Below are 23,588 nucleotides of genomic sequence, written 5' to 3' on the forward strand. Positions count from 1 at the left end.
TTGTCCAGTTAATCTCATCCCAGGGGCTAAGTTGCCAAAGTCTCGGCTTTAAAATCTTTCTCAACCCGAAAGAGAGGTCATGTGAAAGTATGTCGCCGAGAGTTTGGCAAAAGGTCATATTAGGCCATCTAAGTCTCCGGTGGCAGTAGGTTTGTTCTTTGTAAAAAAGAAGGATGGATCGCTGAGACCTTGTTTGGATTTCCGGGAATTGAACCGTATTACGGTCCGGGATCCATATCCCCTGCCTTTGATCTCTGCCCTTTTTGATCAGATTGTTGGAGCCAAGGTGTTCTCCAAGTTGGATTTGAGAGGGGCCTACAATCTGATCAGAATCAAGGAGGGGGATGAGTGGAAAACGGCCTTTAATACGCACGAGGGTCATTTTGAGAATCTGGTTATGCCTTTTGGGTTGACGAACGCGCCAGCGGTATTTCAGCGATTCGTCAATGACATTTTCCAGAATCAAGGAGGTTCGTGGTGGTTTACTTGGATGATATTTTAATTTACTCTCCTGATCTGAAGACCCATCAGGATCATGTGAGACAGGTTTTGACGATCCTTCGGGAGAATAAATTATATGCCAAATTGGAGAAATGTGTGTTTTCGGTGCAGGAGCTTTCGTTTTTGGGATATCTGCTTTCTGACTCCGGGCGGTTCTGGGATGGGACCGACCAGAGAATCCGAAAGCTTTGATGCGGTTTTTGGGGTTTACTAATTATTATAGAAAATTTATTTCGAACTATTCTACCATTGTAAGACCTCTCACTGATATGACTAAGAAGGGCGCCGACGTCTCTGTCTGGTTGGATGAGGCATTGCAGGCCTTTTCGGCTATTAAGGAGTGTTTTGCGTCTGCTCCCATTCTGGTGCAGCCCGATGTGTCTCAGCCATTCGTGGTGGAGGTTGATGCATCAGAAGTGGGGGTTGGAGCGGTGCTGTCGCAGGGTTCATCTCCTGGCAAATGGGTCCCGTGTGCTTTTTTCTCCAAGAAGCTCTCGGTCGCCGAGAAGAATTATGATGTTGGAGATAGAGAGTTGCTGGCCATCAAGTTGGCCTTTGAGGAATGGCGTCACTGGTTGGAGGGGGCGTCTCACCCCGTTACAGATCATAAGAATTTGGCTGCAATCTGCCAAGCGTCTGAACCCTAGACAGGCCAGATGGTCATTATTTTTTACCAGGTTCAATTTTGTGGTTACCTTTCGCCCGGGAGTTAAGAACGTCAAGGCAGATGCCTTGTCTCGCAGCTTTCCTGGGGGAGGTGATTCAGAGGATCCTGCTCCGATTTTGGCTGATGGGGTGGTGGTCTCCGCTCTGTACCCCGAATTGGAGATGGAGGTGTTGGGAGCCCAGGAGGGGGCTCCTGGTTCTTGTCCCCCAGGGAGGTTGTTTGTTCCTGAAGGTCTGCGATATAAGGTTTTCAAGGAACATCACGATACTGTCCTTGCTGGACATCCTGGTGGTAAGTCCACCTGTGACCTGGTGTCCCGGAGGTTCTGGTGGCCAGGGTTACGTAAGAGCATTGAGGATTACGTGGCAGCTTGTGAAACCTGTGCTCGGTCAAAGGTTGCTCATACTCGACCGGCTGGTTCACTTCTTCCATTGTCTATTCCGTCTCGTCCTTGGACGCACTTGTCTATGGACTTTATTACGATATGCAGAGTTCCTCCGGGAGAACAGTAATTTTGGTGGTAGTTGACCGTTTCAGTAAAATGGCTCACTTTATATCATTAACTAGTCTGCCTAACGCCAAGACTATTGTGCAGATTTTTGTTGATAATATTGTGAAATTGCATGGTATTCCTTTGGATGTGGTCTCTGATAGGGGCACTCAGTTTGTCTCCAGGTTTTGGAGGGCGTTCTGTTCTCGGCTTGGCATTCAACTTTCGTTCTCTTCGGCTTTTCATACGCAGTCGAATGGACAGACAGAGCGTACTAATCAAAACCTGGAGACCTACTTGAGGTGCTTTGTGGCTGAGAATCAGGAGGACTGGTCCTCATTCTTGTCCCTAGCAGAATTTGCTTTGAATAACCGTAGGCAGGAGTCCACGGGTAAGTCGCCATTTTTTGGCGCATACGGTTTTCATCCTCAGTTTGGTACCTTTTCTGGGACTAGTTCCTCTGGGATGCCAGAGGAGGAGAGATTTTCTTCTGCCTTGTCTTCTATCTGGCGGAGGATCCAAGTGAATTTGGAGAAGATGGGTGAGAGGTATAAGCGAATGGCTGACAAGAGACGTGTGACTGGTCCGGACCTGTGTGTGGGTGATCTGGTGTGGTTGTCTACTAAAAATATTAAACTGAGAGTGCCATATTGGAAACTGGGTCCAAGATTTATTGGTCCGTACAAAATATCTGCGGTGATCAATCCAGTAGCGTTTCGGCTGGATCTTCCGCAGACTTGGAGGATCCATGATGTGTTCCACAGGTCTTTACTGAAAAAATGTGTGAAACCGGTGGAACCATCGCCATTGCCTCCTCCTCCTGTTCTGGTCAATGTAAATTTGGAGTTCGAGATCTCCAGGGGTCTCGACTCTAGAGTTTTTCGGGGTTCCCTTCAGTACCTGGTACACTGGAGAGGATACGGCCCTGAGGAGAGGATGTGGGTTTCCGGCGCTGGATGTCAGTGCCAGCCGACTGGTGAGGGCTTTTCATAGATCCCATCCGGATAAGGTTGGCCCGGGGTGTCCGGAGGTCACCCGTAGAAGGGGGGGTACTATCATGCCCTGCTCTGACTGTGCGGAGGTCGGCCAGAATAGCAGCACGTGTTTAGTTTTTTGTTTTGTTTTGTAGTCGTGCTAGATCCGCCTCCCTTCAGGTGCACTGGATGGGGTCATTGGTTTAAATCTCACTCATTCCCAGTGTTCTGTGCGGGTTATAGAAATCAGTCTGGCCTTGGAAGCAAGGAAGGAAGGATTGTCTGTTCCAGCTCAGATAAGATAAGTTTGGTTTCTGTTTTTGTTGTTTGCTGTCTAGGTTGTTTGTGTGTCGTCTGTCCCCTCCAGGTTCTGAGGTTCTAGGGTATTTTCAGCCCAGGCACGAGGACACATTATTCCTACCTTCAAGGTCTGAATATGGGCTTAGCAGTGTAGGGAGAGAAGTCAGGGATTTGCTAGGAGGTGACCTTTCCCCAGCTTCTCGCCTAGAAACTTGTTTGTTGGTTTATCTGTGTATCTGAGATCCCGTCCGCCGTGACAACTACTTACACACAACAGCGAATAGACTTGTCATAACACTATGCAACTAATAGAGGGCGCTGTTCATGAGTCATGATTCACATGAGTCATGAATCATGTCTCGTGAACAGCGCCCTCTATTAGTTGCATACTGTTATGACAAGACTATTCGCTGAGATCATAATCGCTATATTGCTATATATTCGTTTTTTAGAATATTCGTAATATTCTAAAAAACTAATATAGAGCAATATAGCGAATATTATGTAATAATTATGTAGTAAGTCAGTGATAATATCTGACACTGGAAAAGCTGGGTTCACCCCGTATCACTTCATAGGTATCAATATCCCTAAGAAGAAGCACTACCAGAGGGTTCGCGGTTTCGTGGCAAAGGGTTTCCTGGGCGATAACATGGTCGATAAACTTATACCCACATTCCCCTCCAAACCCTGTTGGTACTTCCTTCACAAGATCCATAAGTCACTGAGCCAACCCCCGGGGCGTCCTATCGTCTCTGGGGTTGGCTCGGTGACTGAGCCTTTATCGAAATACGTTGATTGGCTCCTCAGGCCGCTACTTTCTAGCGCTCCTGCCTATCTCAGGGACACCAATGATTTTTTGTTGTCCCTGGATGAAGTACATTGGCAAGCGGACTACCAATTGGTGTCCTTGGATGTGGAGAGCCTCTACACCCGCATTCCCCATGTTGCGGGTGTGGAGGCGATCCGAGCCATCTTACGGAATGTGGGGAAGAGTGATCTCTTCAGTGATTTCGTCTGTGGGGCCTTAGGCTTCATATTTGCAAACAATGTTTTTAGATTTGGCAATGAATGGTTTAGACAAAAGCTAGGAACGGCAATGGGGACTCCAGTCTCATGCACATTTGCTAATATGTACCTCGCGAGACTGGAAAATAGATTTGTGTTCTCTGTGTTGAATCCCTTTTTGCAGTATCTTAAAGTTTTTTCACGCTTTGTTGACGACGTCTTCATTGTGTGGTCCGGAACTAAGGAACAGTGTGAGGAGTTTGTCCAGTACTTGAATAAGAATGACATGGGAATGAGGTTTACCCTCAATTTTGGGGGGGAAAAGGTTGGAGTTCCTGGATGTGGTTGTCCTGGCGAAGGGCGACGGGTTGGCCACAGAGGGCTTTCGCAAGCCCACGGCGACCAACTCCTTGCTCCGCCACAACAGCTTCCATCCAGAAACAGTTAAGAAATCGCTGCCGTACGGGCAATTTATTAGGTTACGCAGGGTCAACAGTCAGTTAGAGGGTTATCGACGACAGGCGATAGAGCTGAAACAACGATTGATAGCAAGAGGGTATCCAGAAAGAGAGGACATGGAGAGGGTTGAGAGGACTTTCTCTCAGAGAGATTTGTTACAAAAGAGCAATAAAACAAGGAGAAAATTTACGAAAGCATCTGGGACAGACCAAGATGGGTCAAATGTGGGTAGATTTGCCTTCTCCTTTAAGTTCAGCCCAATGGCGGATCAGATTTGTTCCGCCATTTTTAGGAATGGGATTTACTAAAAAGGGACAGTACCCTGAATTAAATAACTGAACAGAAACCTCTAGTTTCCTTCAGGAGAAGCCACACGCTAAGGGATAAGCTTGTTAGGAGTAGATTAGCTCCATTGCGTTCTAGTCAATGGCTAACAATTAACAGACTGGATGGTAATTTTAGATGCGGGAATTGCTCCCAATGTAAGTACAATGCGTGTAAAAAATTCATTGATGTTGCAGGGGTGCACCACAGGGTACTGAGTTTCATTAATTGCAGAAGCATGTTTGTGGTGTATCTCTTAAGTTGTAAATGTGGCCGATTTTATATCGGCAAAACAATTAGATGTTTAAATGAGCGTGTAAGAGAACACCTAAACTCCATAACTACTGGTAAAGGGTGCCCCAGAGTGGTAGAACACTTTAGAAAGGTGCATGGAGGTGACACTAGTTACCTGTCTTTTTCAGGGCTAGAGGTGGTACAGGCCCCGCCGCATGGGGGTGATAGACACCGGCTCCTGTTACAACGGGAGGCCAGGTGGATTCTCCGCACCCAGGCGGCAGAAGAATTGGGCCTTAACGATAGAATCGACCTCAGCATGTTTTTGTAAGCACCTCCGTAACCTACCTGGTTATTATGTATTAATGTTCTGTATATTTATTTTCCTTGTCTGTACAGGGAGTGCAGAATTATTAGGCAAGTTGTATTTTTGAGGATTAATTTTATTATTGAACAACAACCATGTTCTCAATGAACCCAAAAAACTTATTAATATCAAAGCTGAATATTTTTGGAAGTAGTTTTTAGTTTGTTTTTAGTTTTAGCTATTTTAGGGGGATATCTGTGTGTGCAGGTGACTATTACTGTGCATAATTATTAGGCAACTTAACAAAAAACTAATATATACCCATTTCAATTATTTATTTTTACCAGTGAAACCAATATAACATCTCAACATTCACAAATATACATTTCTGACATTCAAAAACAAAACAAAAACAGATCAGTGACCAATATAGCCACCTTTCTTTGCAAGGACACTCAAAAGCCTGCCATCCATGGATTCTGTCAGTGTTTTGATCTGTTCACCATCAACATTGCGTGCAGCAGCAACCACAGCCTCCCAGACACTGTTCAGAGAGGTGTACTGTTTTCCCTCCTTGTAAATCTCACATTTGATGATGGACCACAGGTTCTCAATGGGGTTCAGATCAGGTGAACAAGGAGGCCATGTCATTAGATTTTCTTCTTTTATACCCTTTCTTGCCAGCCACGCTGTGGAGTACTTGGACGCGTGTGATGGAGCATTGTCCTGCATGAAAATCATGTTTTTCTTGAAGGATGCAGACTTCTTCCTGTACCACTGCTTGAAGAAGGTGTCTTCCAGAAACTGGCAGTAGGACTGGGAATTGAGCTTGACTCCATCCTCAACCCGAAAAGGCCCCACAAGCTCATCTTTGATGATACCAGCCCAAACCAGTACTCCACCTCCACCTTGCTGGCGTCTGAGTCGGACTGGAGCTCTCTGCCCTTTACCAATCCAGCCACGGGCCCATCCATCTGGCCCATCAAGACTCACTCTCATTTCATCAGTCCATAAAACCTTAGAAAAATCAGTCTTGAGATATTTCTTGGCCCAGTCTTGACGTTTCAGCTTGTGTGTCTTGTTCAGTGGTGGTCGTCTTTCAGCCTTTCTTACCTTGGCCATGTCTCTGAGTATTGCACACCTTGTGCTTTTGGGCACTCCAGTGATGTTGCAGCTCTGAAATATGGCCAAACTGGTGGCAAGTGGCATCTTGGCAGCTGCACGCTTGACTTTTCTCAGTTCATGGGCAGTTATTTTGCGCCTTGGTTTTTCCACACGCTTCTTGCGACCCTGTTGACTATTTTGAATGAAACGCTTGATTGTTCGATGATCACGCTTCAGAAGCTTTGCAATTTTAAGAGTGCTGCATCCCTCTGCAAGATATCTCACTATTTTTGACTTTTCTGAGCCTGTCAATTCCTTCTTTTGACCCATTTTGCCAAAGGAAAGGAAGTTGCCTAATAAGTATGCACACCTAATATAGGGTGTTGATGTCATTAGACCACACCCCTTCTCATTACAGAGATGCACATCACCTAATATGCTTAATTGGTAGTAGGCTTTCGAGCCTATACAGCTTGGAGTAAGACAACATGCATAAAGAGGATGATGTAGTCAAAATACTCATTTGCCTAATAATTCTGCACGCAGTGTATATACTATTTTGAAAAGCATCAGGGCAGCGTCATTGGTCACCTAGGTGATGCATCGGCTCTGAGCTTAAAGGTGGAGCGCATTTGCGCCCTGACGTAACAGCCTGACGAAGTGCGTTCAGCGCGAAACGGCTGTCGCTTGTTCACCTGTGTGAAGCTCTTGGAGTCCTGCCCGATGCCGTCCTCCGCGATTGTGGAAAAAAGGCATTATTGAAGTACGCTGGTGAGTGCCGCCCGATTTCATTTCTTCATATGGTCTGAATTGTGATATCTCATCTTTGGAGGGCTGAGCACCGCTGACAGTGTTTCTAAGAGACTGAACGGTGATCAATTCCCATGTGCCGTGGCTTGCGGTGGATTCTGAGTGCCGCTCCTCATCTTATTATTGAGTGTTATTGAATATTATGTTAGGACAATCAGAAAACTTTTTGTCGCCCTAATGATATTGATCTAGGTGTGCAGGTCCACCCAAGCCATCCAACAGATACAAAACAACTTTGAGGTTTACTGGTTCTCAGTCAGATGAGAGCTGGTTTGGAATACCTCATAGTGTACAAAACTGCCATTGTAAGGTATGCTGGCTGTTATCTGTCTTATGGATAGATTGATGGCTTGCACATACCTGGTTTTTGGCATATAGCCTTTGTTTTGTTGTCTACTGTTTCGTACATAATAGGAGTCTAAGATGCATCCAGCTATCCTCTTAATGCTGTTATCAAACCATTTTGATGGGGTTTCTATCAACTTCTAACCTTTTTTATAAACCAGACACCCTCTTCTCTTCTGAACAGGGGGTGCCTGGTTGTCTCCCATTGACTACTATTATACTTGGGTGCTTGGCCAAGCACACAAATATAGCAATGTGTTCGGGCTGAACACTTGAATACTTTGGTGCTTGATCATCACTAGAGATGGCCTTGCAGTTCGCCCGGCGGTCGTTTTGTGGTGAACTCTGCCTGTTTGCCGAACATGCGAACATATAGCGATATTTGTGCCCGCCATATTCTTTTACATTGTGAAGAACTTTGACCCATGACACATCCATCAGGTGGTACAGGACAGCCAATTAAGATGTTTCAGCATGTAGACACACCCCCACCCTCGAAAAAAAAAAAAGCTGGCAGACATTTTACATTCAGTCTATTGCCAGTGTAGGGAGAGGTTGCTGTGTGGAGCAGGGCCAGACTGTTAGGGACACCAAACACTAGCTAATAGGGCCACAAAATTCCTTTTAAGGACTGCTATGGTTGTTCTATCAATAGGTGTGACTGAGGGGTGTAATATACTTATAATATACTTTCTAACATAGAAAGTATATTATAGTGCATTTGTTTGCGGTTTAGTTTCGTTACCTCAGCTACAGAGTGACAAACGCTATTGGAACAAATAATTTCTACTGGTGTGATTTACCAGTTGCCCCCCAAAAAAACTGATTGAGGCAGGGGTGTTATATACCAATTATATACTTTCTATATAGTGCATTTAGGTAATGCAGCATTTGTTTGCGGTTTTGCTGCGTTACTGATGTAAGGGCACACAGCAGGGCGCAGAGGAAAAGGAGCGCCGTATGGTTTTTGGAAGGCAGATTTACCTGAACTGGTTTTTAGATGCCATGTCCCATTTGAAGCCCCCCTGATGCACCCTTACAGTAGAAACTTCCAAAAAGTGACCCCACTTTGGAAACTAGGGGATAAGGTGCCAATTTTATTGATACTTTTTTGAAGGAAGAGTTGACGTTTTTATTGGTACATATGATGTTTTGATCATTCATTATTTCACTTTGTGGGGCAAGGTGACCAAAAAATTGGTTGTTTTAGCACAGTTTTTATTTATTTATTTTCACAGCGTTCATCTGAGGGGTTAGGTCATGTGACATTTTTATAGAGCAGATCGTTACGGACGTGGCAATACCTAATATGTATACTTTTTCTTATTTATTTAAGTTTTACGCAATAATAGCATTTTTAAAACCAAAAAAATGATGTTTTAGTGTCTCCATAGTCTGAGAGCTCTTAGCTTTTTTATTTTTTGACCGATTGTCTTAGTTAGGGTGTAATTTTTTGCAGGATGAGGTGACGGTTTAATTGCTACTATTTTGGGGGGCATACACCTTTTTGATTGCTTGGTGTTGCACTTTATGTGGGGTTAGGTCATATGATATTTTTATAGAGCTGCTTTTTACGAATGCAGCGATACCTAATATGTCTACTTTTATTTTATTTATTTCACTTTAACACAATAATAGCTGTTTTGAAGAAAAAAAACATATTTTAGTGTCTCCATTGTCTGAAATCAAAGTAAAAATCAGTCGGCATCCGACTAAAACTTAGTCCGCACGAGAAGGAGATATATCCAGTTTGCATGTAATATATCTCAGCGGACGTTCTCTTCTTATTTCAATATGCTTGTTTTAATTCCATCAACTCAAAGGATATAATATTAGGACGCGTTGCGGCTCATATAGCCTTCATCAGCTGATGAAGGCTATATGAGCCGCAACGTATCCTTATATTATATCCTTTGAGTTGATGGAATTAAAACAAGCATATTGAAATAAGAAGAGAACGTCCGCTGAGATTTATTACATCCATTGTCTGAGAGTCATATATATATTTTTTTTTTGACCGATTGTCTTAGGTAGTGTCTAATTTTTTACAGGATGAGATGACTGTTTGATTGGTACTATTTTGGGGGCATACGTGTTTTTGATCGCTTGGTGTTGCAATTTTTGTGATGTAAGGTGACCAAAAATTGCTTTTTTTGGCCCTGTTTTTTTTTTTGTTACGGACGGGGCAATACCTAATATGTATACTTTTTTTATTTATTTCACTTAAACATAATAATAGCATTTTTGAAACAAAAAATTATGTTTTAATGTCTCCATATTCTAGAGTTATAGTTTTTTTATTTTTTGAAAGATTTTCTTATGTAGGGGCTTGCTTTTTTTTACACCTTTTTTATATTTTTTATGGTGTTTATTGGATGAGGTGTATTATGTGATATATTTATAGAGACAGTCGTTACAGACGTGGCAATACCAAATATGTGTATTTTATTTATCTATTTTTAAATTTTTAACACTTTTCTTACTTAATTGTGAAAAAAAATAATTTGTACATGTGAAACTTTATTATTTTTTTTTAAACACTTTATTGTTTAATTTTGTTTATTTTTTATTTTACACTTTGCATCCCCCATAAGGTCATACAAGACCTCTGGGGGACATTTACCTTCACTTTTTTTTTTTTTTCACCATTGATTTTTCCTGTAACTGGGGCTGACATAGTAGCCCCAGTTACAGGGGAAATACACCCCCCAGAAAGGCTGTACAGCAGAAAACAGTGCTGTACAGCCTCAATTCAGGGCTGATCGAGGTCTGTGGAAGACCCAACAGCTCCTGCACTCATCCGGCCCCGCCAGTCACATTACCACCAGGCCAGGTCAGGAAGCGCATAGCGCTGTGTATATAGTGATCTAGAAGGCAGGGACACCTGGGAACTGTCCCTGCCTTTCTCTCTGGGTTGCCTTGCTGTCACTGACAGCGGGCCCCCTGCTCGGCAGCTGCATGATTAGCGTGCAGCTGCCATCTCTGAATGGATGTTCCAGAACGTCCATTCAGAGATAAACATCCACCCATAGAACGTTTATATCCTATGGGCGGATGTAAAGTGGTTAAGGAGATTCAGAACCCTGCCTAAGCCAGTTCCAAGGCATTGCACTGAACCAGACAGAATCCTACTCTATACTGATGAGGGGCAACCACCTGGAAACAGCTGTCTACAAATGGATATCTGGCTTGGTTATGTTCCCTTGTCAAATTTCAAAGCTTGCTGGAAAGTCAGATCTTGACTCATAATAGGCCACTTCCAATATTTGCGCTGGTGAGATGGTTCTCTTTCTTGGGAAGATACCGGTACCTCTTTTCATTATAATCCAAAAAGGCAAAAAAGCACCATATTCGATGAATTTCCAATGGGTAATATAGTTTGTAGTGTAGGAAATATATTTTCGTGTCTGCCCCTTTCCCAACAAGTTTCCCAATAGCAAAAAGTAGGGGCGGAACGGGAACTAAAAGTGTGCTCATGTTGTAGGCAGGTCCAAGTTGATAGAAGGTCGGACAACACAAGTACCAGCAGTACCGTAGTGCAGAACAAAACACCACCCCAGCAGAACCCGATACCACAGTGCAGTGCAAAATACAGCCCCAGCAGATCCAAATACCACAGTGCAGCGCAAAATAATGCCCCCCGCCCTACAGTATGAAGCTGTATCCTCATCGTCCAGAGGACTGCAATATCATTGAATTCGGGAGAGCACCTGCGGCCCTTGGCCAGGTGCATTACTGCCTGATACTCCTACATTAATTAATGCAGGGAGCATCAGGTTGTTATGTACTTTGCTGATGACTAAGAGCAGGGATTAGGCTACTTTCACACTAGCATTTTAGTTTTTCTGTATTTAGATCCGTCATAGGGGCTCAATACCGGAAAAAAAAACGCTTCAGTTTTTTCCCCATTCATTGTCAATAGGGACAAAACTGAACAGAACGGAATGCTCAAAAATGCATTCTGTTCCGTTTAGTTGCGTTCCCAGACCGGAGAGCAAACCGCAACATGTTGTAGTTTGCTTTCCATCCTGGGATGCGGAGCAAGACGGATCCGGCATGACCCCCAATGCAAGTCAATGGGGACGGATCCATCCTCCATTGACTTTCAATGGAGTTCATGACGGATCCATCTTGGCAATGTTAAAGATAATACAACCAGATCCGTTCATGACCGAGGCAGGGGAGGCATAACGCATCCAGTAAAAACGCTAGTGTGAAAGTAGCCTTAAGTGACCCCCTGTCATGAGTGGACTGGGGACTTAAAGTGGCCATGGGAAAAAATTAAATAAAAGTTGCCCCATGTTGTAGAGATGGGGGGGGGGGCACAACACAAGTAAGCAGGGTTAGCATCAGCATCAGCCCACCGGGAAATTTCCTATTGCCAATCCGCCTATGGCAAAAAGTATGAGAGCATTCATACATTTGGATTGTCATATGTACAGCCAGCCTAAAGGGGTTGTCAGAGTTATGAAAAAAATATATATAGCACTGTAAATCTGATGGGCAGCAATATATAACTGAGCTAAGCAAATTTTAGGTAAAAAAAAATTAAAAATTTCCTAATTTCCCTGGTTCTCTTCTGGCCCTTTGTTTACCTGCAATAACCAGGGCGTCTTTAACAAGGGGCAAAAGGGGCAGCTGTCCCGGACCCAGTTGCTCCTGGGGGGCCCAAGGCAGCTGCCTCTTGAGCCCTGCTAGCCACTGCCCGGGTGTCAGGCTGTCAGATACACAGGGGGTGCTGCCATGCCATGCCTGCTGGCACTCCAGGCAGCGTACTGTGAGAGCTGTGATTCTCTAGGACCTTAGATGACATCATCACCATGTGACCAGTAACCTAGCAATATTACTGGTCACATGGCTATGAGGTCATCAAGGTCCTACCAGGAGTGTTGCAGGAGAAGTTTGCCTTAACTGTGGAGCTTTTTTGTGTGAAGATTACATCAGAAAAAGGTGACAGGGGCTGTTATGCTAATATACTGTAAACTACTGTATAGTGGGGTGCTGTATAGTGTGGGGGCCTGTATACTGTGGGGGGCTGTATACTGTGGGGGGCTGTATACTGTGGGTGCTGTATATTGTGGAGTGCTATACTGCTGTACTGTATAGTGTGGGGGGCTGTATAGTGTGGGGTGCTGTATCGTGTATAGTTTGGGGTTCTGTATATGGTGAGGTGCTATACTGCTCTACTGTATACTGTGAGGTGTTGTATACTGTGGGGTGCTGTATACTGTGGGCTGCTATACTGCTCTACTATATACTGTGGGGTACTGTATAGTGTGGGGTGCTATACTGCATACTGTGTGTTGCTGTAAACTATAGGGTGCTATACTGCATACTGTGGGTTGCTGTATACTATAGGGTGCTATACTGCACACTGTGGGGTGCTGGGGTGCACTGTAACACTAGGGTGAGCCGAGCCCTGGTCTCCTTCCTGCAGAGCGGTGCCCACTTCCAGCCTGAGCCCAGCTGCCCAGAGCACTGATCCTGAGCCACTGGAGTCTTCAGAACTGGAAGTATTTACAGTCATTCACTGTACTCTACCAGATGTGTGGATTTTTTGTGTGTGTGTTGTGGTGGAGGGCGTGATTGCCTGCTAAGGTGTGGGAAGGCGGGATCCAGGGGGCCCAAGTAAATTTTTGCCCAGGGTCCAATCAATATTAAAGACGGCCCTGGCAATAACAACAATCTCTTCCCCTCCCCCTGCTCTGCAAATGGAGTGAATAAGTCTGCCCTGAGTGACATGTCTGCCTGCTGGGATACTCAGCAGCATGTTGTATGTGTAGGAATACAGGTCCCAGCTGTACAATGACACTGCTGATACACACAGGATCTTTCCCCTACCTGTTGTGCAACACTCTGCAGAAATCTTCTGTCAGCTCCTGTGCCCAGCATTTGTCTCCTCACTGCCTGCAGCTACTCAGTAAAGCCTTCAGCCCTGAGTCTGTGCTGCCGAAGGAGTTAAGCATCCAGGGAGAGAGCAATAAGCAGCAGCCGGCAGTGCACTGTGACGTCTTGTGTACAGACTCATATCTGCTCTCTCAGTCTTGTGCACGAATCATTATCAGAGCAGGTAGAGAAGCTGACATCATGTGACCCTCAGTGAAATCTGAGAAAAGAGCAACTACAGATGCAGTAAGTGCATGGTAAAGCTGTTACATTTGATTAGTTACTCGGACAATCCCTTTAAGGCAACTGGGTATATGGGGAGCTAAAGGGGTCATCCATATGCTCTGACAGACCATATGGTCAGTGGTGGCCTTTGTGAGAAAAACCCTTCAGTCAAATACGGTATGCTTTCTACGTCAGTCTTGATATCCCCTGTGCTGCCAGAGGATGCTCCTAATTTATGACAGGGCGCAGTCCGTGCGCCTAAACGCTGGCGCAAATGATGATAAATTTGTCATGGCTAGCCATGCTGCAGTGTCACACCCCCCTTTCAGAAAAGTGGGCGGCGTAAAAAAATGCTATTTGCGACTATTTAAAAAAAAAAGTCTTGTATAGAAAGTCACAAACACAGTTTGCCACTTTTTAATACAATTTTTCTTGCACAAACGAAATGATATGTTCCTTCTAGACTACAAAAAGCTACCCCACAGCTTTTCCAGAAACCTAAGGCTCTTGCATAATGAATGGCTATGGTTCCATATCTCAGACCTTTGGACACTATACATGCTTCTGTATGGCATAAAGCACCACGTTTTCTCCTAGGTACAGCAGGAAAAAAAAATCTCCGTAAGGGTCCTTATACACAAGATTTGGCTTTTTGCTGCTTTTCTTACCTATACAAAATGCCAGAACACGTCGTGTTTTTTGGCACCTATTTTTTTTGCCGTTTTATGGCTGTTTATGTGGCATTTTTGCACATAGTGGGGGAGATTTATCAAGACTGGCGTTAACATACATCAGGCTTGATCTCTCTGTGCCCGAGTGAAATGTGCCAAATTTATTAAGAGGCAGATGCCACCTAATAAATGAGGTGCATCTCTGGCAGTCCATGCATCAGAAATTGAAGTCTACGCCAGCTATGGGTTGGATTATACTTCAGCCATAACTTACACCAGAAACTGGCGTAAATTATAGTAAATCCGTCAGATTGCATAAAGATCCACCACCTCCCATTAAGCCCCCCACCCCCTTTCTGTCCATTTTCGAAAAGTGGTGGGAAGCTTAAAAAGTCGCAAACGATGGTGCACGTATGGGGTGGCATAATATGCAAGTTATTTATGCCACAATAGTGACGTAAATGCCTTAAATGTCCCTCAATGTGCCTTACTGCTAGCATTTTCTTTATGCCATTTTTCTCCTATAGAGAAGCTGCTGTCAAAACACCTGAAAAAAATATGCCAAGCGTAAGACAGACAAAAAAAGCCCCCTAATGTCCTGTGTTTTATATTTCCTTTAGACCTTCAACCAACATCTGGAGCTGGAGTTTTTAATGCAAAAAAAAACCGCATAAAATTAAAAAGTGCAAAAAAAGTCACTAAAAACTATGGCCCTGACTTTTCTGTCATTTTACTTGAAAGACACATTTATCAATAGTCTGTGACAGGCCAAAGTTATTTTTTGCTCCTGCTAAATCAACTTCAGAAATCCAACTGTTTTGTGGTCATTTCTGTGAATTACGTTGTTTTTTTTTTTCTTCAATTATCAAAGGAATTTGTCTCAAAAAATTGTCTGAACTGCACTCCACTCCTGACCTGCTGTAGCTGTGGCCAGTAAAAAAAAGTCCCAATGTGATAGTATGGCATTTGCACAATTTAACAAATAAATCAGCATCTATGTGAGAGCACCCTAGTACAAAAAGAGATGGAGCATGGTCTTTATTGGTACGATTTTACCCCATAAAAGTCCTAGGGTTGTATTTAAAAATATAGCATGTTCCCTGTTCATACCTGTAAAATTTATATAGTTAATGTTATACCAACAAAAAACTGTTAATATGGAATGGGAAAAATGGACAATTCAGAACAATGTGGAAACAACAATGGAACACATTGGCCTCGATTTACTAATGTGTCTGCACCTAAAATCATTCTAAAAAGTGATGCAAATCGGTGCAATTTTGGCACATCTAGGGTTTCTGCATACTTTTCCAACTTGCTTGAAAAGGGGACAGGGCTTTTTGGAAATAGGTGGAGCTTCACAGGTAAGGGGTGTGGCTTACGTTTGCGCCATTGTGCACCACAGTTGTGCCACAATTCTGGTGTACAACAATAGTTGGTGTAGAGTCAGAGAAAAGTCTTTCCCTGCACCAGATGTATCATCCAGCCTAAGCCCCTGTGATAATAAATCTGGTGCAGGTCTAGACGGCCGGTCTAAGCTTACACTGTCAATAGGGTTAGTAAATCTGGGCCAGTATTTATAAAAAGATCCATATTGCTCAATTGCATTTATTTCAAGGCTGTATTAGACAGCTAGATCAGGGAGGGAAGCATTCCTTCCTGGCATTTGCCTGCGTGTCAGCAGAGGAGACTGCTGCTATTACATGCAGCGATCTCCTCCACAGTATAAGGAGGAGCGATCGTTATCCCATAACTCTTCCCTGAACAGCACGATCTGCCGCCGACAAACAATGATTTTTAATCTTGTTAAAATATTTGGATTTCCCGATGATCAAGCGTTTACATGTTTTTCATTTATATTATTATTAATATTGAATTGCAATTTCTGGATGACCTATTCAGGGATGAATGGGGGAAGCGTCATCTTTGCACATTGCACCTGCACTGTACCAGCCTACGTCCCTATCATCATATCCTGTGTCATGTCATGAGCCAATCACAGGGAACAGGCACCGAGACTACACAGAGCCGGTAGCATCACAGCCTCAAACTGCATCCACCGACTGTACCATTCTTCACTGACAGAAGGGGAGAAGCCTCCAAAACCCAAGGCATCACTAAATGTCTGCACAATTACCTTGGAGGTCCAGGTCAGTGAATCGCTTGCATGCTCTGGATTTTATTTAGCCCCTTATCCAACCCCGATCCTTATTTCTAAGTCATGCATCTTGGTTAATAATTGATGGCAGTGGAGAGGCCCAGTGTAACTGCACCCCAGCAGCTGATATACAAGAGGCAAATGAAAGAGCAGAGCTTTCTTAGTGCATATGGCATCCTTTAACCCTTTCTGTCCTCACTGACGCTGTTCCTGGTGCTGGAACCAGACAGGTCAGTCATATGTTGAATGCAGAACCTGATCTGAGTTACGCTCTGGCACTGACAGACAGCTATTCACCCTCGCGGTTATGTGATATGAGATGCCAGTGCTGTACGGATACATAAGAACCTACAGCTTGTTTGCTATGCAAGTACATTATCATTTAAAATATTGTTTTTCTGTAACGACTATCAGGGCATGCTGGGAGTTGTAGTTTCACAAGAGCTGAAGGATCACAGTTTGAAGACTACTGTGATAGCTTAGGCGACTTTCACACTGGAGTTTTGGCTTTCCGTTTGTGAGATCCGTTCAGGGCTCTCACAAGCGGTCCAAAACGGATCAGTTTTGCCCTAATGAATTCTGAATGGATAAGGATCCGCTCAGAATGCATCAGTTTGCCTCCGGATCAGTCTCCATTCCGCTCTGCTTGCAGCGTTTTGCTGTCCGCCTGACGATGCAGAGGCAAACGGTCCTGACACACAATGTAAGTCAATGGGGACGGATCCGTTTTCATTGACACAATGCAAAATGGATCCGGCCCCCATTGACTTTCAATGGTGTTCAAGACGGATCCCTTTTGGCAATGTAAAAGATAATACAAACGGATCCGTTCTGAACTGATGCAGACGGTTGTATTATCTGAACGGATCCGTCTGTGCAGATCCATGACTGATCCGCACCAATCGCGAGTGTGAAAGTAGCCTTATAGTCCACACTATAGTCTTCCACTTTGTATTACTCTAATTGTTGTTAGAAATGGAGTATCACTGTCAAACCAGGTAATGAAATATAGGTTTAATACCACATGGGTGTGTTTAAATGTTTTCTTTAGTTATGTGGAATAAGTTGAGAATGGTTAATAGAAAGAAATGGGAGTTTTCAAAAAGAAACATTCTTTAAAAAAATAAAAAATAATGTTTTAATACTAGTAGCAGTGGATTGAGATATTTCTGTTTTTGGGTTAAAAATTTAGTTGATTTCCATTCTGGAGAAACTGTAAATTAATATTTGTATAATTATTCAGGATTTATGGAGAACTATAATACCAAATGCAACCTATAGACAAGAGGGGCGCTGTTTCTGCAAAGATATACTGCTAGACAGGGCAGATTTATAAGGCAAGTTGCACACTAACGGCGGCGATCCGGGAGGGAACAGCCCGCCAGATCGCTCTGCATTCCGGCAAATATGCCAAGAATTTGCCAGCAGAGGTCCGCTACGTGGTATGATGATTCTCGGCATATTTGCCGGAATGCAGACAGATCTCCGCCAGTCCCCATTATAATGAATGGGGCCAGGCAGAGGTGTACATACCTCCTGCCATGCAGATGCAGCCTGCCGGATTGCTGCCGCTATTGTGCGACTAGCTTAAGTGGCTGACCTGTTGCATGTGACCTGTGTTGGTCCCATGTTCATACACTCACCTAAAGAATTATTAGGAACACCTGTTCTATTTCTCATTAATGCAATTATCTAGTCAACCAATCACATGGCAGTTGCTGCAATGCATTTAGGGGTGTGGTCCTAGTCAAGACAATCTCCTGAACTCCAAACTGAATGTCAGAATGGGAAAGAAAGGTGATTTAAGCAATTTTTAGCGTGGCATGGTTGTTGGTGCCAGACGGGTCGGTCTGAGTATTTCACAATCTGCTCAGTTACTGGGATTTTAACGCACAACCATTTCTAGGGTTTACAAAGAATGGTGTGAAAAGGGAAAAACATCCAGTATGCGGCAGTCCTGTGGGCAAAAATGCCTTGTGGATGCTAGAGGTCAGAGGAGAATGGGCCGACTGATTCAAGCTGATAGAAGAGCAACGTTGACTGAAATAACCACTCGTTACAACCGAGGTATGCAGCAAAGCATTTGTGAAGCCACAACACGCACAACTTTGAGGCGGATGGGCTACAACCGCAGAAGACCCCACCGGGTACCACTCATCTCCACTGCAAATAGGAAAAAGAGGCTACAATTTGCACGAGCTCACCAAAATTGGACTGTTGAAGACTGGAAAAATGTTGCCTGGTCTGATGAGTCTCGATTTCTGTTGAGACATTCAAATGGTAGAATCCGAATTTGGCGTAAACAGAATGAGAACATGTATCCATCCTCTGATGGCTACTTCCAGCAGGATAATGCACCATGTCACAAAGCTCGAATCATTTCAAATTGGTTTCTTGAACATGACAATGAGTTCACTGTACTAAAATGGCCCCCACAGTCACCAGATCTCAACCCAATAGAGCATCTTTGGGATGTGGTGGAACGGGAGCTTTGTGCCCTGGATGTGCATCCCTCAAATCTCCATCAACTGCAAGATGCTATCCTATCAATATGGGCCAACATTTCTAAAGAATGCTATCAGCACCTTGTGGAATCAATGCCACGTAGAATTAAGGCAGTTCTGAGGGCAAAAGGGGGTCCAACACCATATTAGTATGGTGTTCCTAATAATTCTTTAGGTGAGTGTATGTGCTTGTACTGCTGAGAAAAATGATGTTTTAATATTTGCAAATGAGCCTCTAGAAGCAACGGGGGCATTGCCCTAGAGGCTCTGCTGTGTGTGCTACTGCCATGCCCTCTTGCACTTTGATTAACAGGACCAGGAAGACGTTGATCACGCTTGGCCCTGTCAATCAAAGTGGAAAGGGTTCAACAGTTGCAGAGAAAGTAGAACCTCTAGTTATAACGGCAATGCCCCCATTGCTCCTAGAGGCTCATTTTTATATATTTAAACATAATTTTTCTCAGCAACGCGGGCACATACGAACATGTGATCAACAAAGATGGCATCAGCTGCCAAACGCATATCCAGTAGGTCAGCCAGTTTCATAGGTACAAATCTGTTGACAGATGCCCTTTAAAGGTTTTTTGTCTGCTTTGGGCAATTCCTACTTGTTAGAAGGACTCTTTGACAATAAGCAGATCATAAAGTGTTCCTCTGATGGAACTTTTAGCAATCGCTGCGGGGAGGCCTGACAGTGAGTGTTCCCTGAGGCACCACCATACAGGAAATTAGATATTACAAAGTGTCCGTTTAAATCAGCTGAATTGTCTATGTAATACGGGGAAGGGCAGGTCCTCCAGAGCAAGAGACATCTCCTCATTCTGGCCAAGAGATGAGGAAGGTGAATAGGAGTTATCCTCCTTTATTAACTTTAGAATTACATAATAGAGTTATGACAATGGGTTTTCTAAACCAAACTTTTCTTATGGAGATGGGCCAACTTCCACAATCCCAAGTGTTCCTGAATTTCTATGACTGCATGGCAGAGAAGGAGTTTGAAGCTGGGAATCTTTAGGACTGAGGACTAAAATAGGGAAGTATATGATATTTGGTTATCCAAGTGCATTATATAAATGTTAGTTCGAAATAGCTGTTTAAACCGGCAGTAATCAATACGCTTGTATGTTTTATCTGGCTTATGAAATGGAATGAAACCCTAGCAGATGTCAGATTGTCCTTCATGGTGTACTGCACAAGTGCTTCTTTAGATAAGTTGGGAACTAGGCTTTTTGCTCTTTGTACCAGGCACCTGGGAGATATTTATAATACAATGAATCTTTCTTTTTGCAGATGAACTGCCACTTCTCAATAAGTTAATACAATTTCTTGCACTGTACAAACATGCTCGCTCGAAAGGGGGTGATCCATGACGAATACTTGATAACTCGACTTGCAGAAGATAAAGCTAATCAACCTCAATACACGAGCAAACTCAGAAAAGCACGGTTTGTATCCAAAAATGGTGCCTGCAATGTGGCCCATAAGAATATTCGAGAGCAAGGACGTTTCCTCCAGGATGTGTTCACCACCATGGTGGACCTGAAATGGCAGCATAGCTTATTTATCTTCACAATGACATTCATCTGCAGCTGGATGCTGTTTGCTATGGCCTGGTGGCTTATTGCTTTCGCCCATGGTGATCTTGATCCCAAACGTAGCAACTCTACACCATGTGTCACTAACATCCAGTCTTTCACCTCTGCCTTCCTTTTCTCTATTGAAGTCCAGGTGACCATTGGCTTTGGAGGGCGTATGGTTACAGAGCAGTGCCCCCTAGCAATAACGGTCCTCATCATCCAGAACATATCTGGATTAATCATCAATGCTGTCATGCTGGGGTGCATCTTCATGAAGACTGCTCAAGCAAACCGTAGAGCGGAGACTCTAATCTTCAGTAAGCATGCTGTCATAGCCTGCCGGGATGGCAAATATCGCTTTATGTTCCGAGTGGGTGACCTACGCAAAAGTATGATTATCAGTGCTACAATAACAATCCAAGTAGTCAAAAAGGCTACAACAGATGAGGGAGAGGTCGTTCCAATTTCCCAGGTAGACATCCAGGTGGAGAACCCAGTGGGGACAAATTCTATTTTCTTAGTGTCACCTCTTATTATAAGCCATACAATTGATGAGAAAAGCCCACTTTTTCATTATTCTGCCTATAACCTCGGCGACCAAGATCTTGAGGTGGTGGTAATCCTTGAAGGGGTGGTAGAGACCACTGGGATAACTACTCAGGCAAGGACATCTTACTTGCCTGATGAAATCCTCTGGGGCCATCGCTTTGTCCCAATTGTAACAGAAGAAGAAGGTCGGTATTCTGTGGACTACTCCAAATTTGGAAACACAGTTAAAGTACATGGACCTCTATGCAGCGCTAAAGACCTGAAGGAAGGCAGGTATAATCCACTTACTAGTGGTCACTCTTCTAGAACAGTGAAGAAAAGGAAAGGTGACAGCCAGCAAGCTTCACTGCTAGAAAATAAAATGGCAGCATATAGACAATCCCATGGTTCTTCATCTGATTTCTAGTGTTTGCCTTTTTACTGCTGAGCAAATTACATTTATTTTGATCTCTTATATCAGAATGGAGAGTGAAAAGGGAATATTTTTGTAATTAAGGTGCTTTCATACAGTAGGGAAAGCCATTTTGTAGGCTACATTAATGGTCCTGGGAATGCAAATCATCAGGTCAAAATTCTAAAACTTTCAATCAATATTTAGGTGTCATTGAGCTTTAAAACATTTTTCATATCATAACATCAAAGGTTTTGATTGGTGGGGATCCAAGCACTGAGACCACAACTGATCGCTAAAACAAGGAGAATAAAGTGCTACCATAGTGTGCTTTCTCTCCCCACTGTAGGAAGTGGAATCAACATTGGCCGATAGACTTTCTATTGATCCCATCTCCTGCAGGCAGACTTGGACTGGCCCACAGGGGAGCAGTTAAATCCCCCGGTGGGCCCCTGACACAGGTGGGCCCCTAGTCTCCCCACCCCCTACATAAGTGGCACATGGCACAACATACTGACTGCACTACATACTACTACATAGTAATTGTACAGCATCTCAACCTGCCTATGTGGTCATATAAAAAACTGGGTAGATTATTTAAAAAACTGCCCAGTTAATTATATTATAGATGCATCGGGTGTCTGAGATGACTCTCAAGCACAGAGACAGGGAGGGACCTTTATCAAGACTGGTGTATCCATATGACAGTCTTGATCTCCCTTCACTAGAGTGAGATGCACCTAATTTATTAAAAGGCAGATGCCTCTTAATAAATTAGGTGCATCTCTGCCCTGCCGTGCACCAGATACTGAAGTCTACGCCAGCTACAGTCTGGGGTAGACTTCAGCTATAACTTCCGCCACTTTCTGGCAAAAGTTATAGTAAATGCGTAAATGTGGTGCAAAGCCCAGCCCTCACTAAGCCATGCCCCTTTTCTTGACACTTTAGGAATATGCTGAGAAGCTTAAAAAGTTGGAAATTACGTTGCACATAAGTGCAAGGGGGGATGAACAGTTTGAGGCACAGGCGAGGCAGCAGGCGACTACTGAAAATAAATGATGGTGCAGTTTTAGAGATTTGTGAAGGGGGAATCAGGTGATATTGTCAAATATGGACTTCAGAATTAATTTTACTAGAGGGCCCTAGGCACTCGATCCGACACTGTCTGCAGGTGTCATGGTGTAGTCAAGCCCACAACATGGCCTCTTCCACTGATCCTAGTCGCAGGTGCTTGTTAAGCACCGATCCGGTGTGGACATTTACTGTAAATGGACAAGCTTCTCTCTTCACAATGTTTTTATAGCTCCTGCAGACATGTCTGTTCTTTACGGCTGCTTATGATATAGACATTCACACAAAATCAGGACAAATCATCTGTAGGAGGAAACGTTTTCAGTAAAAAAAAAATATAATAATCACTGAACGTAATTGATACATCTATTGTTTCCATCATTGTATTTCCTCCAGATTTCAAGGTAAATGTTAGCAGTACAATTCAAAACCAAGTGAGATTAGCTGGTTTCTTAGGGATCTGTAATGCAGTTTTTTCAGGTCATTAGACCCGTGTTCAGTGCTGAATATGCAGTCGTAATTGCGGGTGCTTGTAACCAGCCAATGAAGTGATGCAGTATTTTATGGCAGAAATCTATGTGGCTAAATGCTCTTTAGTTTTGTTTTTTTTGTGTGTTTTCTCTTTATATAACTGCACCATTTAAAGGGGTTTTACAGCAGTTTTATAGTGATGGCCTATCCTCACCGATCAGCTGCTGATGAACTGTCCTGAGAAGAGGTCATCTATGTGGCACTCCTTGTTGTCTCACTTAAGCAAATGGCACTTATCATGTAGAAAAAGTTAATACAAGGCACTTCCTCAGGGGCTCATTGGCCCTGGTGCAAGAGTTCAGCTTAAGCCCCCTACTTTGTGGCAAGGGACAGGGAAACACATAGCCTTCGTGCCACCTGAGGCAAAAATTGAAACAGCACCCCCCCCTCAATCCAAATTCTTGACCTAACCCCTTCCCTTCAGCCAGAGGTGTAACTTGACCAGCATGTACTTTTTATAATACCAGTGTCCTCTTATATGGCACAAGGGACTTTGGGCCCT

The 23,588-nt window shown here is 43.7% G+C and overlaps 1 protein-coding gene across 1 annotated transcript; it reads left to right on the top strand.

Annotated features, from left to right (window-relative positions):
• Positions 1 to 20,308: 20,308 nt before the first annotated feature.
• LOC120999251 (ATP-sensitive inward rectifier potassium channel 11-like) lies at positions 20,309 to 21,499 on the top strand. Its single transcript, XM_040430144.1, has one exon. It carries the CDS (start codon positions 20,309 to 20,311, stop codon positions 21,497 to 21,499), a length of 1,191 nt encoding a protein of 396 aa, XP_040286078.1.
• Positions 21,500 to 23,588: the final 2,089 nt, after the last annotated feature.

This window comes from Bufo bufo, chromosome 1 (genome assembly GCF_905171765.1).
Source record: "Bufo bufo chromosome 1, aBufBuf1.1, whole genome shotgun sequence".
Lineage (NCBI taxonomy): Eukaryota > Metazoa > Chordata > Amphibia > Anura > Bufonidae > Bufo > Bufo bufo.